Source organism: Equus asinus, chromosome 8, assembly GCF_041296235.1.
Source record: "Equus asinus isolate D_3611 breed Donkey chromosome 8, EquAss-T2T_v2, whole genome shotgun sequence".
NCBI lineage: Eukaryota > Metazoa > Chordata > Mammalia > Perissodactyla > Equidae > Equus > Equus asinus.
In genome coordinates this window covers 63,278,948-63,295,223 of record NC_091797.1, presented here as the reverse complement: position 1 = coordinate 63,295,223, position 16,276 = coordinate 63,278,948, and the positions used below count along the sequence as shown (strand labels likewise).

At 37.4% G+C, this 16,276-nt stretch overlaps 1 protein-coding gene and 1 non-coding gene across 32 annotated transcripts in view; one reads left to right on the top strand and one right to left on the bottom strand.

Moving 5' to 3' along the window:
* The window catches only part of FARS2 (phenylalanyl-tRNA synthetase 2, mitochondrial), a 467,039-nt gene that overhangs the window by 143,703 nt on the left and 307,060 nt on the right, over positions 1 to 16,276 (top strand). For 25 of the 31 annotated variants that reach the window (XR_011505236.1, XR_011505235.1, XM_044773308.2 and 22 more), the window contains one exon: positions 3,737 to 3,868. The exons of the other annotated variants lie outside the window; for them this stretch is intronic. Coding sequence is in view for 23 of the 25 variants with exons in the window: in XM_044773308.2 (XP_044629243.1) it covers positions 3,737 to 3,868 (132 nt within the window). In the remaining 2 variants the exon portion in view is untranslated. The remainder of the gene's footprint in view (positions 1 to 3,736; positions 3,869 to 16,276) is intronic. 31 annotated transcript variants of the gene reach the window in all.
* Positions 15,035 to 15,141, bottom strand: LOC123287508 (U6 spliceosomal RNA). The gene has a single exon (XR_006530831.1). It is a non-coding gene; the product is annotated as a U6 spliceosomal RNA (small nuclear RNA).

The window sequence follows — 16,276 nt, the reverse complement described above, 5'->3', positions numbered from 1 at the left end:
GTATTTTGGGAGTAATATAAAAGTATTCAACAAATGATTCCACTACCAGCGATTTAAAAAAAATTACTATTAATGTGTCAATGTATCTGAAATTTAAATTGTTAGAATATATAAAAGAATACGATGTTTTGGCAAAAATTTCACATTATCTAGTATAATTTACTTTCAAATAATGACCATTTGTGCTTGAGGTAGAGCCATGGGCTTCTCAAAAATGGAGTTTTGTAGATTTTGGCTTTTGCCTGTTAATGTGAGCGAAGCAGAATTTAAGAACTGAAGAAGTACTTAAAGTAGTGGAACAAAGGAAATGCATGGTTTATGCATTCGTCATTCTTTGTAGGATCATATGGATTTAAAAAGGAAACTTTTAGCAAAGGATCTGAGGAAGTGAAAAGGATTAAAAACTTCCCAGTCCTATTGGCAAAACTTTTGCCAATCTGTGTTTTCTGTCTTAGTTTCTGTGATATTATTATCAATGAGTTCTGCTCCATAGATCGTTAATATAAGTCATCTTCTTGGGTTCTGAAAAACTCTGGCTGACTTTCCTGCCTTTTCAGGCTTTGCTGTGTGTATCTCTCAGTGTGGAAAAATTATCTTTGATTGCTACTGAAAGAGACGCTTGTCAGAGGATTGAGCAAGAAGAACCCGAGGGCCTTGTGGCTGAGATCTTAAACCAAAAAGGAGCAACTCTTGAGTTGATGTAACCAACACATGGGCATTTTAATCTTAAGAATTTATTCAACAGCAAAAAATTTTAATCCAAAGTTATAATTTTTTTCTAGTTTCAGAAGTGGTAACGCAAAAGCCCCTCAGTAAAAAGAAGGTTCCTGGAGGAGAGGAGAGACCGCCACATAACTTTTCAGTTTAATCCTGGTTCTTTGATGGCACCATCAGTACAGACAGCTCGGACGGGTGTGGGTGAAGAGGGTCCTGTGTTGGTAGAAGCTCAGCTTCCCATAGATGTCGTGCAGCAGGGATTTAATTCGGGCTTAAGCAACATTGATAATTGAATTACTTTAACCAACACTTGGGATTATTTTGCGGATTTATTAATATCTTAAAAATTCTTTCTTACTAGGGAGAACTTAAGATTTTACAGGTATGAGATATAAAGCTATGTAAACTAAACTATTTGTTTAGCCTGTCCAAAGTAATAAAATAAGGACGTACAAAGAAAATTAATGTAGACCTCACCTATGTTCCAGGCGTTGAGGTGATGTTTAACCATATGATGATGAAAGGACCATGAATACTCTTGTTGCTTTTGGTAAAATTCAAGCCAGGTATAAAAAGCTATGTACAGAAAATTTGTTTCTCTAAATTGTTTTCAGAAGGTGATTAGTGCTTACTTGCCAGGCATTAGAAAAAAAGAGTGATAAAAATGTTTTGTCTGCCAGTCCTTCTGCACTCATTACATATCCCAGCACATCACACATTTCTGTTAGCCAGCAGGATTGTCTCTGGAGCTTTTGAATAAAAATATTAGTAGGAGATTGTTGGTCCCAAAGATGGGCAGTCACACAGGTGTACAGATACCTTCTTCTCAGAATGTAATCAAGAATAAGCAATTGCTCTGCACAGAGGAGCTTCCATACAGAAAAGTCTCGACTACTCAGGAGTCTTGTAGACATTTCCCCAATGGCCTGCAATGGGGCCAGCTTTTTTTCCTACTTAGAAAAAATGTTGGTGAAAGCTACTCAGTAATGAAAAGGAATGAACTATTGATATGTGCAATAACATATCAGTGAATCTTAAAATAATTATGCTAAGTAATAATAAATAAAAAATAAATAAATGAAGCCAGACAAAAAAAGTGTACATTCTGTATGGTTCCATTTTTATAAAATTGGAAATGCAAAGTCAACTATAGTGACAGAAAGGGGATTAATGGTTACCTGAGGATATGGGGGGTGAGAAGAGGTACAGGTGATGGACAGATGGGTAGGATTACAAAAGGGCACAAGGAAACTTTTGGGGGTGATGGATATGTTCATTATATTGATTGTAGTGATAGTTTCATGGATGTATACATACGTCAACATTTATCAAATTGTACACTATTTTTGTACAGTTTAATGTTTGTTATACCACACGTATATTAAAAGGGTAAATATTGTATTACTATTGTAAGCAGAAATCAGCTGTCACTTGCTGTACACAGCAAGTAACTAGGAAAATAAGTGCAAGTAAAACAGAACAATGAAAGAAAAACCTACTTTCTCCTATATAATTTGGGGCATAGGAAAGGCCTCCATGTTTCATAATTCTGTTCCCATCTGATTTTGCTCCTTGAAATATCTTTTTTGATGGGCAGGTATTATGTTTTAATTGTTAGGAGCAGGAGTTTAGGAGTTTGGTAGACCTGGGTTTAGCCTAGTCATCTGCTAGCTGTATGCCTTTGGGTAAAACACTCATCCTTTCTAATAGTCTTTTTCCCTATATGTGAAGTGGGATGATAGAGGCATAGTATGTATTCAATAAACGGAAGCCATTTTTATTATTATTTTTATTCATTTCCACAAGGTTTAAAATGGAGATATTCTTGGGCGAGAAAACAATATTTTAAATTCATAGAGGGACATTTTACCATGGAAAATCAGAATCAGGAGTGTTGCCTGAAAGAAGAGAAGAAAGATCATTACAGGAAGTGAAAGAAACACAGGGAGGGGACCGTAGATGATTGTCTAATGCCTGCGTTTTGTGCGTTCCTCACAGTGGGCATCTAGCTACTAGGTGACATTCTCATCTGGTTTCTCTTTAGTGACCTCTGCTCTCAGGCTTTAATTGTTTTGGATTCGTTAGTCTTTTCCTTTGTTAAATAGTAATATCATTATTCATGAGTGCCATATTTACAATTGCCTATTGAGAAATTCACTCTGGCATTTAGCATGTACTTTGCTTGTTTAGATTTAAGTATATTTATCATTCATCTGTAGAAAAATTTTGTGGACTTTTTAAATGTTTTGCTTAAATGTAGTTGATAGATCTTATTTTATTTAAATTTATTAGCTCCTGTAAACTTAATTAAAAATTAATACATAGACTTGTGAAAGTGACAGTTGATTAGTTTATCCTAAATTGGTCATAGTATTGATATGTAAGTTTGAAAGACAATGTAGTAAAAATACTTTTTCTTTAACTCTGAGATGTCATTTTCACTTATATGAACTAGCAAACTTACTTGCTTTTCTGCGTTCTTGACCTAATTTTTTCCCCTGCCAGGTGGTTGCAGGGATTTGACGGGTGATTGATTTGGTTTTAGAGGGTCCTGGAACTGTACAAAGTGTTTTTCATATTGGAAAAGACATGCCCAGTTTTTTACAAATTTTAAGATTTACTGCCACTGCCTAATGTGTTGCAAATTAATTTGTTTGCTATTTATTTTACTCAGAATGTAGTCATTGATGTCGTTAGCTGAAGGGCAGACTTGATCATAAGAAAGAGTAGACTGCCTTTTTTTTTTTTTTTAAATTTTACTTTTTTCCTTTTTCTCCCCAAAGCCCCCTGGTACATAGTTGTATGTTCTTCGTTGTGGGTCCTTCTAGTTGTGGCATGTGGGACACTGCCTCAGCGTGGTTTGATGAGCAGTGCCATGTCCGCGCCCAGGATTCGAACCAACGAAACACTGGGCTGCCTGCAGCACAGCGCGGGAACTCAACCACTTGGCCACGGGGCCAGCCCCAGGGTAGACTGCCTTTTAACGCGATTTGTTTGCTTTTGTTTGGCGTCTTTGCAGGACTGGACATTAGATGGGTAGACTGCTACTTTCCTTTTACTCATCCTTCCTTCGAGATGGAGATCAACTTCCATGGAGAATGGCTAGAAGTTCTTGGCTGTGGTGTGATGGAACAACAACTGGTAAATTCAGGTAGAAAAGAATCCAGCACTTTATTTACAGACTCTCTTAAAAAGCACTTTTCTCATTTAACTTGGCTTACATGTGGATTTACGTCCTCCTTTAGGGATAGCCTCACCATCTTTCTCCTGTCATATTGCCCTACAGACTTATCTCTGACACTTAACTCTGGAAGAACTTAATTTCTCCCATCTAATTTTGCAAAGGCTTCTTGTTTGCAGAGCTCTTCCTTGTCAGCACTTAGGAGTTGGAGCTGTACTTCATGATTTTGTATTTGTTGCTGTGTTGCTTTGTAATTGCCCTACACGCATTTGATGCATGTTGCTTGAGTGGTTTGTCTTCCAAACTATTTAAGAGCAAAGCCAATGTATAATCCTTTTTTGTTCTTATTGCATTTAGAATAGTCCCCCAACTTCAGCAGATATTTCATAAATATAATAAAACACAATATAAAAATACTTAGGCCTGTAAGGTTTAGTTGTTGGCCGCCCTCAGTTTTGGCAGTGCCACCTGATTGAGGGGTAAGTGGGAAAATGAGGTCTTTCATTAAATTCTACCTGTATCTATAGGTGCTTGAGAAAGATCTTTCTAGGTCTTATCTGCAGGACCATTGCTTAATAAAAATGATTATTTCTAAACTTAATTGCAGAGTTGTGCGTTTTTTAAAAACTTCTGGATTTAATTTAAAAAATATTTTTTCAGAGTGTAAGTTTTTCAGGGGAATTTGGTTGGGATTGGCATTTGAGCAGGGGCTCACTGTATAAGTATTAAGTGGAGGGGAACTGATTTGGATTCTACCGTCCCATAGTCATTCCCCTTCCGCCCCGCTCCTGTGCTCCCATAGAAGGGCATTTGCTCTGTGGCCCTTGAGGGCAGTGCTGGCTCACAGTTGGTTACGGGGGCTCCTGCAGCAGAATGGAGAAGACCAGTCCCTCTTGGTGACTAAAAAATGTGGATAGACCATGGGTAAGGTCATGGGGTTAGAGAATAAGAAAGGAGTGAGACAGAACTGATGAGGTGACAGTAAAGTGCAGGAATTTGTGTTACCTGGGCTGGGAGGCCGGGGGCCTGGCCTCCCTCCTTACTCTCAGGTAACCCTCGTCTGTGGGGCCTGGACTCTGTAGGCTCACAGATTCATTTCCATTCTGGTAAGGAATGGTTGGGGGAAAACCAAGCACAGTGCCAAATGCTTCTTGGACAGGTCTGTCTTAGAGACGAGGGAGCACAGAGGTCGCAAATTAGGACCTATGAGTAAAGGTTGTGAGGCCTGGGCTTGGGTGTCTGAAACCCCAAGCTGTTGTCACAGCTCTGTCGATTGAAAGCTGTGTGTCTTCAGGCAAGTTGCTTAACCCCTGTGAGTCTTGGTTTTCTCATAGTTAACCTTAATACCTACCTCTCTCCAAGGTTTCATTATAAGGATTAATCGAGGTGATACATGGAAAGAGCTTAGCACAAGGTCTGGCACGTCATAAACATTCAGTGAAAATTAATTGCTGATGTTTTTCTAAAGATTGGCACTTGAGCTAACATCTGTTGCCAGTCTTCTGTTTTTCTCTTCTTGTTCTTCCCAAAGCCCCCAAGTGCATAGTTGCACCTTCTAGTTGTGAGTGCATCTGGTTGTGCTATATGGGATGCCACACCAGCGTGGCCCGATGAACGGTGCCATGTCCGCACCCAGAATCCCACCCAGCGAAACCCCGGACCACTGAAGCCGAGCGCGCAAACCCAGCCACTCGGCCCCGGGCCGGCCCCGCTGATGTTGTTTTTGAAAACGTTTTTCCAAGTGGTCAGAGCTGTTTATCAACAGAGAGTCCCCATAATAGGAAATATTTAAACAAAGGCTGTCCTGCATGTCATAGGAGCAATCTCTGACTAGTTGGAACTATATTACTTCTTTGATCTTAGTTGTCTCTGTATCCATAATTCTAGATTGAGTGATTGATTTTAGAAAGAAAAAGAAAATCAAGAGTAAAAAGAAACAGAAAAATTAGGGCTAAGAGTGTATATGGATCTTAAGAGAAACACAAAATACTGAAAGCAGATATGTAAGATTTAATCTTTTCTTGAGTAGGAGCCAACTTCAAATACCTTTGTGGTGTTTCTGTGTGTTTTGTTTTGTTTTTTAGACAAAAGATTTGAAGGAATCCTAGGCTTCCTCCAGGAGTGCTGGTGTCAGGAGGCCAGAATTAGGAAAGCAGATCAGAGGATGAGCAGCTTACTTTTTGATTGCCACTTGGGATTGTGCTTCCTTGTATGTGTTCCAATTTCCTTGATGGGTTTTTATGAGGTTTATTCACACAGTAATTGGTCTGAATATGGTTATCTGAAACAGGTTTCCAAGTCATTATTGCACATTAATGAGACTGCTGTTTTACAATTTGATCAGTCATATTGGGTATTCTTGAAGGAAATGGCAAAGTGGAAAAAAGCAAAGAAGTTAAAAAAAAGAAAAGAAAACACCTAAGATGCAAATATGTTTGAGCGAGTCACAGTGGTGGTAGGATGCACTTTAAGCTGTTGAGAAATTGTACACATAAGATTTAAATATCTTGCAAGAGAGTAAGACTAAAGAAAAGGAAGAAGAGACGATTTCATAAAAGAAATTCTGTGTAGGCTTTGCTATTTAAAGTTGAAGTTATTATGACAAGTTCTGCTCTGTGTTCTCAGATGTGAATGTGTTTTGATGTCTGTAATTAAAATTTTTAAACTGTGTGCCTGGCAGTCACTAACCACAGATGTTATTTGCAAGTGTAGCTAGTTTTCTATTGTCTGAGTTCCCGTGACATAGAGAAAGACTATGTACGCTTCGTCCCCTTAGTTCTGTTTTGCCACTCTATCTTTTCTCCTACATTTTCTTCTCTTCACTCCCCTCTCCTATCCACCCCTCCCCCACCTTTTATAATAGAACTTCCGAGAAACAGTGAAATTGGTGGTTGTAAGATTCTCCTTCTTTATAGTTCTTTTAGAGTTTCAGGTAAGTGATGAAATAATTGGAAACCAAAGAAGCTCATGGAGCAATGATACTAGCAGACATCAATTGAGCCCTTACTGTATGCCTTCATCTCACCAAATGCTTTAGATGATTTCCTTCATTTAACCTTAGTAACAAGGCTCTGAGGTCTATGCTATTGTTGTTCCATTTTACAGAGCCTGATAAAGGCGATCAGGATCAAATGGCTGCACGGTGGTAGTGCGACTTGCCCAAGTCTTTCCAACAATAGTTAACTATGTGCTGTGCTACCCAAACAGTAAATTGCATGATTTTGAAGTGGCTAGAAGTTCATTTCAAATAAATTATTGTGTCTAACGTAGAATGAAGAACTGAAACCAAAGGAAACAAACAAGAGCAAAAAGAACTCTGTTCTATAGAAGCCCTAAAGAAGGGCTATGCCAGCATATGTATTATCTCCTATGAAAACGTGCATTTAATTAAAAGTATGAAATTAGATTGATAATTTGAAAAGTTACTAAAAACACTTTGTTACACATTTAAGTTGACTATGGCATGTATGTATTTTTGTGCATGGAATAGCTAAGGCCCTTCCAGATTTTGTGGGCAGAATAAGCTAATATCTTACAGAATTTTACTTTATTTCTTCTTTAAGTTATAATGTCTTCACCATTGCTTTCAGATTCTTTTCACTTAGTAATTGTGATGTGGTTGTGACCGTTGTCATGATGGTTTGATTATTTTTTCCCTTGAGGAGGTGTTTTTTTTTGTTGTTTTTTTCTTTTGAGGAAGATTATCCCTGAGCTAACTGCTGCCAGTCATCCTCTTTTTGCTGAGGAAGACTGGCCCTGAGCTAACATCCGTGACCATCTTCCTCTACTTTATATGTGGGACACCTACCACAGCATGGCGTGCCAAGTGGTTCCATGTCCGCACCCAGGATCCAAACTGGTGAACCCCGGGCCACTGAGAAGCGGAACGTGTGAACTTAACCGCTGCGCCACCACGCCCGCCGCCATGAGGAGGTGTTTTGAGGAGAGGTGCTGAGTCACATCCCCAAATACTACACACTGATTTCCCATTGGGCTGACTCAGGCTGCTAGTGTCTTTTCAGATAGTGTGTGGGGCACAGACATCTAAAACCATCACCAGGGTGATGATGTGCTGTGATCATGCCAGGAAGGAAATTAGCATTTATTCAGCCCCTGTGAAATTTGGAAGCCAGTACATAGGCCAGGGGGGAGAAAATGCTCTGTAGTGGAAAATAACTTTTTAAAAACAGTATTGCCTTCCTTACCTCTTTGTTAAAATTTAAAAATTGACTCTTTTGGGAAAACCTTGTAAATATGTACATGAACACTTTCCAGTTTTAAACAATCATTTTTTTGTTCATTTGTTTGTGAAATATTTCTTAAATTCCTTCTAACACTGTAGAAAAGTGAATAAATATTGTCCTTGCCTTCAAGAATAGCACAGCACACACAGACATAAACATAGATGATTACAGTACCACATGGTAAGTGTTTATAACAGAAGTACAGTGGGCAGAATAGGGAGGAGGGAGGAGTTGGAGAAGATTGTGCCAAGCCCTTGACCTGGTTACATTCAGGATGGAATATTGGTGATGGGGTATTCAAAATGTGCATTCCAGAGTAAGTTAGGTTCCTGTTTGCAAGGGGTTATGTACTTTATCTTTGCTTGGATGCCTAATTGGCATACCTAATGCTTGTTTTTCTATGTAGGTGTAAATCTGTTTCTAGTCTTTTCCTCTCTTGGGTAGCCAGTCTCTACAGCCTCTGTACACACTTACACCATTCAGTGTTACTGATCTAAGTTGGTGAACTCTTAGATGGCATGGACCAAGACTACACCAGTATGGTGTTATATACAAGCAGACAGGCTGTTCATATCGTTAGCATCTTTTGTGTGCAGGGCACTATGCTAGACAAAGAGGAGGATACAAAAATTGGTAAGATGTGACTTCTCTCTGTAAAACTTGGAGTACAGTAGAGAAGATAAGACTGTGTAATTAGAGCATGGTAGCATAAGTGCCATTCATGAGATGGAGCTTTAAGAGATATGAAGAGGGAACTATGTTCATCAGTTAGAGCAGTAGAGGCATTTGAAGTCGGTCTTAAACAGTGGTTCTCAGTTGTGTGCCTAGTAGTCGCTTGGATAGCTTATTTAAAATGTCTGCTCGTAGAGTATCAGATTTTGTAGGTCTAGGATAGGGACCAAGATGTGCATTTTAAACAAATACCCTGAGTAGTTCTTGTGAATGACATGCGCTCAGACCATGCTTTGCAAACCCTGTCTTTAGGATAGGTTGAATACATTCCCCAATTTGGGAGGATATAATTAAAGTATAATGAAGTACACATATTTAAGGGGTATAATTTGATTCATTTTTGGCATATGTATATACCCGTGAAACCATCACCACAATCAAGATAATAAACATTTTCATCATCAACTAATGTTTCCTTGTGCACTTTTTTGTAGTCTTTCCCTCCTTCCACCCCTGTCTCCAGGCAACCACTGATGTACCTCTGTCGTTATAGATTAGTTTGGATTTTCTAGGGTTTTGTATAAATGGAAACATATAGTATGTATTCTTTATACTTTGCTTCTTTCCCTCAGCATAGTGATTTTGAGATTTGTTTATGTTTTTGTGCGTATCAGTCAATGTTTTATGTATCAATTCATTCCTCTCTGTTTTGAGTAGTGTTCCATTGTATAGATATACCCCAATTTGTTTATCCATTCACTTATTTATGGATATTTAGGTTGTTCCCAGTTTTGGGCTATTACAAGTAAAGCTGTTATGAATACTTGTATAAAAGTCTTTGTGTGCATATATGTTTCCATTTGTTTTGAGGAAAAAAACCTTGGAGTGGAATGTGCTATAAATATTGAATAGATGAATGTAATTAAATAGCATTCAGCTCTTCTATGTCTGCTGGATTTTTGAGGGGGTGTTAGTGATCTATCAATTTCTCAGAAAAGAATGTTAAATTTTTCTACTATGATTATGGACTTTTTGTTCTTCATGTTTTTTGAAGCTACATTATTAGGTGCATAGACTTTTATAGCTGTTATGTGGTCTGCGTAAATTGCTGCTTTTATCATTATGAAATATCCATCTTTATCTCTGGTAATTCTCTTTTTCTTGAAGTCTTTTATTTATGTTAAAATACCCATTCTAGTCTTACTTACCCTCCTCCTCAGTTACCTTTATATTGTTAATAGTTACCTGTATTATATCTACATACATTGAAAACCACACCATTCAATGTTAAACTTTTTGCTCTAAGCAGTTGCATTTTAAAGAACTTGAAAGGAAAATAGTATTCTTTTATATTTATCTGGTTGTTTACCATTTCTCTTGCTCTTCCTCCATTCTTCAAGATCCAAGTTTCCTTCTGGTATTTTTTCCCTTCAGTTTGGAAAACTTCCCTTACTTACCATTTCTTACAGAAATGTCTGCTGGTGATGAGTTTTTTAGTGTTCCTTTATCTGAGAATGTCTTCATTTACCCTTTATCATGGAAGATGTTTTTATTGAATACTATGGAATTCTGGATTGATAACTCTTTTTTTTGGCAACAATTTGAAGATGTTGTTCCATTGTCTTGATAAATCTGTTTTGCAACAATTTGAAGATGTTATTCCATTGTCTTCTGTCTCTAGTTTCTGCAGAGAAACTGATAATCATTTCAATCATTGTTCAACTGTATGTAATGTGTTATCTTTCTCTAGCTGTTTTCAAGATTTTTTTCTTTATCTGTGGTTTTCAGCAGTGTCATTTTGATGTGTCTAGGTGTGGTTTTCTTTGAGTTTATCTGTTTTTAGGTTCACTGAGCTTGAATCTATAAATTTGTCTTTCACCAATTTGGGGAAGTTTCTGCTCATTATTTCTTCTGATTATTTTTCTGTCTCTATCTTTTCATCCTTCCCTTCTGGAACTCAAATTACATCTTTTGACTTTATCCCCGAAGATCCCAAGAACCTGTTCACCATTTTCTCTTTCTCTTTCTGTTTTTCATATTAAATAATTTCTATAGATTCAGCTCCATGTTCATTGACTTTTCTTCTATCGTTTCCACTCTGCTGCCTTGGTCATCAAATACAGTTTTTGTATTTCATATTTCTTTTAGTTTTCAAATTTGTCCTTGGTTCTCTTTTTTGGTTGTTACTTCTCTGTTCAGAATTCCTATATTTTTATTCCTAAAGTGTGTTTTTCTTTACGTCATGGAGCATAGTTTCAGTAGTTGCTTTAAAATATCTGTCATAGTTCCAGCATCCAGATCATCTTAAGATTGACTTCTCTTGAGAACTGGTCACATTTTTCTTGTTCTTTGTCAAATAATTTTGGATTTATGTTGGACATTGTCAATGGTAAGTTGTGTAGACTCTGTGTCCTGTTATAATCCTGTGAAGACTGTTGACATTTTGTTTTAGTAGATCATCAACCTGGTGAGGTTTAGGCCTTGGTTTTGACTTGCTTCCTGTAGGCAGTGATTCACATCTCAGTGTAAGTCTTTACTGTGCTGATTTGTGTCTACCCTGTGCATGTGTGCTTTAGAGCTTAATCTGAAGCTTGTGTGAATGGTGCAAGACTCAGTTAAGTTTCCTCAGCTTTTATTATGCTGTTCTGAGCCTGTGCTGTGCATGTGTAACTCAGGCGTTAGGTTGACACTTGTGCAGGTAGAACGAGGGCATCCCCTTTTGGGTTCTCTCCATTCTGCTCACAGAAGCCCTTTGTCTGTGAACAGAAAGACGGGTTTCTCTTCACGTCTTAGCTGCTCATGAGGTTGTGCAGCTCTATAACTCGGGCCCACCTCTGGGACAAAAGCATGTAAGAAAAAGACCAGAAAACGTGAAATTCATCTTGTGTAGGTCACTTCTTTAAGTTTTGACTCTCAATTAAAATTTGCCTGTTTGTTTACTTTTCAGAGTGCTCTACTGGTTCTTTTGTACACTTGTTCAGGGATGTCAGTTGTAATTAGAGTGAGGGATAGTGGGGTTATGAGTCCATAAGGGAACCAAACTCTAGGTTGGGTTGTGAAGACGCTGCAGGTGAAAGGATAATTGCATGACATAACTGTGTGGTGCCAGAAAAGTGTGAGTGTATTGGCTCTAGTATATATTTAATACATCATTAGTTAAGCATAAGAATTAAGCATAGTGTGTTTTTGAGATAAAATGATCAGTTGAGACTAAGTGACTGTCACTCTGGCTCCTTCCCTAACTTCCTCTCTCTCCCTCTTTTCTTTCTCCCTCTCTCCCTTCCTTTTCTCATCCTCTTATCCTTCCCTTGCTTTAAGTCAGTCTTGGCCCTTTTAGTGCTCTTTCAGAAAAGCAAACAAATATGTATCAGCCTTGTGTGTAGGTTTTGCCTTGTAGGCCCTCCTAGTGATATATTTTCAAGCCGTCAGAATAGAGATATCTGTTCAAATATTTATTTAGCCTTTGTCCTTTTTCCCTTTTCACAAGGGCAATAAGATGGTGAGATTTTCTTCTGATAGAAGAGAAATCTATAATCATTGAAAAAATTAAGAAAGTAAAGTATAAGAAAGAAAATAAAAGTAATTAGACATTGTCACCTACATAAAATTAAAAATATGCATATATATGATTATTAGGTATACCTATATGTAAATATCATATAATTTTATGAAAATAGAATCACACTTTGAATTTTTTGTGTGTTCTGCTTTTCCATAACAAATTTGACACGAGTGTCTTTTTGTATTACAACTGTCTATCTACATCTTCATTGTTAATGGCCGCATAGCTATTGTGGATGAATCTTTTTGCTGGTCTTTTACACAAATCACCATTTCTGTGTTGATGAGTTGTTGACAAGAAATAGTCTTTATACACGTGTCCTTGCACATTTGTCTTAGTGTTTCCTTGGGATATGTTTATAGAACTGGAATTGCTGGCTTTTTCCCCCTCCAAGGTTTATAATGTATATTGCCAGATACACAATGGAAAAAAGCACCTGCAGTATTTAAAAGTACCTCTTTTTTCCCACACTTTCACCAACACTGGACGCTATCAATAGCGTTGCTCTTTCCATCCAAGAGGGAAGAAGTGGTGTACTGGCATTGTTTTAATTTCCTTTTCTCTGGTTGCTAGTATAGTTTAACATGTTTCCAGAAGTTATTGGCTCAGTTGTTTTCTAGCAGCATGTGAAAGGATACATATTTTCTTTTTATCTTCCCACCTCAGATTATAACTTTATTCTCATCTTTATATGCTTGACATAAACACTTTCTGTTCTACTGAGGGCATCTAAGCCACTTTAAGTGAACTCTCAATACCCGTCTTCTCTATCCTGGGACTCCCCTGTATTTTCATAGTGTTTCTCCTCTTTGCTGAGCCTAGTGGCGTTGCCTCTGGACTTTATGCCAGATTCTATGCCTTAGAATTTGATCACATCACTTATCCCCATTTTCCTACTGCATATTTTCTATTCATTCTTTTTAAAAAATTTGTTTAATTAATTTGTTGAGATGAAATTCACATAACAGCAAATTAGCCATTTTAAAGAGAACAGTTCAGTGGCATTTAGTATGTTTACAGTGTTGTACAATGACTTCCTCTGTTTAGTTCTCTGTGATTTCCGTTACTCCGAAGGAAAACCTCTTACCCATTAAGCAGTTTCTCCCCCCATCCCTCCCGCAAGCCCCTGGCAACCACAGTCAGCATTCTGTCTTTATGAATTTATGTATTACAGTTTCATATAAATGGAGTCTTACCATATGTAACCTTTTGTATCTGACTTTTACTTAGCATAATGTTTTGGAGGTACATCCTTTGTAGCATGTATCAGTACTTCAGTCTTTTTTGTGGATGAATAATATTCCATTGAATGCATATGTTACAATTTTTTTAATTAAGATTATGATAGTTAACCTTGTGAAATTACAGTTGTACATTATTATTAGTCATGTCATAGGTACTCCACTTCACCCCTAGTGCCCTCCCCCCACCCCCCCCTTTTCCCCTGGTAACCACCAATCAGTTCTCTTTGTCTATATGTTAACTACCACCTATGAGTGGAGTCATACAGAGTTCATCTTTCTCTGTCTGGCTTATTTCACTCAACATAATACCCTCAAGGTCTATCCATGTTGTTGTGAATGGGATGCCTTTGTCCTTTTTTATGGCTGAGTAGTATTCCATTGTATATATGTACCATATCTTCTTTATCCAGTCATCAGTTGCTGGGCACTTAGGTTGGTTCCATGACTTGGCTATTGTGAATAATGCTGCGATGAACATAGGGGTACGTGGGACTTTTGGAATTGCTGATGTAAGGTTCTTAGGATAGATACCCAGTAGTGGGATGGCTGGGTCATAAAGTATTTCTATTTTTAACTTTTTGAGAAATCTCCATACTGTTTTCCATAGTGGCTACACCACTTTGCATTCCCACCAACAGTGTATGAGAGTTCCTTTTTCTCCACAACCTCTCCAACATTTGTCACTCTTGGTTTTGGATATTTTTGTCATTCTAACAGGTGTAAGGTGATATCTTAGTGTAGTTTTGATTTACATTTCCCTGATGATTAGTGATGATGAGCATCTTTTCATGTGTCTATTGGCCATCCGTATATCTTGTTTGGAGAAATGTCTGTTCATGTCCCCTTCCCATTTTGTGATCGGGTTGTTTGACTTTTTGTTGTTGAGCTGTGTGAGTTCTTTATATATTATGGAGATTAACCCTTTGTTGGATAAATAACTTGTAAATATTTTTTCCAAGTTACTGGGCTTTTTTTTGTTTCAATCCTGTTTTCCCTTGCCTTGAAGAAGCTCTTTAGTCTGATGAAGTCCCATTTGTTTATTCTTTCTATTGTTTCCCTCGTCTGAGGGGTTATGGTGTCCGAAAAGATTCTTCTGAAACTGATGTGAAAGAGTGTACTGCCTATATTCTCTTCTAGAAGACTTATTGTTTCGGCCCTAATCTTTAGGTCTTTCATCCATTTTGAGTTTATTTTAGTGAATGGTGAAAAAGAATGGTCAATTTTCATTCTTTTACATGTGGCTGTCCAGTTTTCCCAGCACCATTTGTTGAGGAGACTTTCTTTTCTCCATTGTAGGCCCTCAGCTCCTTTCTTGAAGATTAGCTGTCCATAGTTGTGTGGTTTTATTTCTGGGCTTTCAATTCTGTTCCATTGATATGTGTACCTGTTTTTGTACCAGTACCATGCTGTTTTGAAAAATATGGAATGCTTCACGAATTTGTGTGTCATCCTTGCGCAGGGGCCATGCTAATCTTCTCTGTATTGTTCCAATTTTAGTATATGTGCTGCCGAAGCGTGCACCATATGTTACAATTTATCCATTCATTCATTGGTGAACATTTGGGCTATTACCATATTGTCACTATTGTGAATAGTGCTGCTATGAACATGCATGTACATATATTTGTTTGAATCCCTGTTTTCAATTCTTTGGGCTATATAACTAGAAGTGGAATTGCTGCGTCAGGTTGGAATTCTATGTTTAACTTTTTTGAGGATGTACTGAACTGTCTTCCACAGCAGCTAAACCATTTTACATTCTCACCAGCAATATAGGAGAGTCTTATTTCTCCACATTCTTGCCAATTCTTGTTATTTTCTGTTTACTTTGTATTGTTTTATTTTGTTTTATAGCCATCCTAGAAGGTGTGAAGTAGTACCTCATTGTGATTTTGATTTTCATTTCCCTAGTGACTAATAATGTTAAACGTCTTTTCATATACTTGTTAGCCATTTGTATATCTTCTTTGGAAAGTGTCTTTTCAAATCCTTTGCTGAATTTTAAAATTGGATTATTTGTCTTTTTGTTGTTGAATTGTAAGAGGTCTTTATATATTTTGGATACCAGACCCTTAATAGATGTTTGATTTGTAAATGTTTTCTCCGATTCTGTGGGTTGGCTTTTCATTTTCTTTATAATGTCCTTTGAAGCACAAAAATTTTTAATTTTGATGAAGTCTAATTTATCTGTTCTTTTTCATCTCTTTCTCCTGTTTTTGATGTCATATCTAAAAATTCATTGCCAAATCCAAGGTCAAGAATATTCACTCCTATGTTTTCTTCTAAGAGTTTTGTGGTTTTAAACCATTACATTTAGGCCCTTGATCCGTTTTTTGGTAATTTCTGTATATGGTGTGAGGTAGAAGTCCAACTTCATTCTTTTGCATGTGAACATCCAGTTGTTCCATTGCCTTTTGTTGAAGAAACTGTTCCTTCTGCATTGAAAGATCTTGGCACCCCTGTTGAAAGTCAATTGATCATAGATGTATGGATTTATTTCTGGACTCTCAGTTCTGTTCCATTGTTCTATGTTTCTCTTCTCATGCTGGTACCACACTGTTTTGATTCCCGTAACTACATAGTAAGTTTTGAAATTGGGAAGTGTGAGTCCTCCGACTTTGTTCTTCCTCTATTCATTCTTTATTCTTTGTCATAA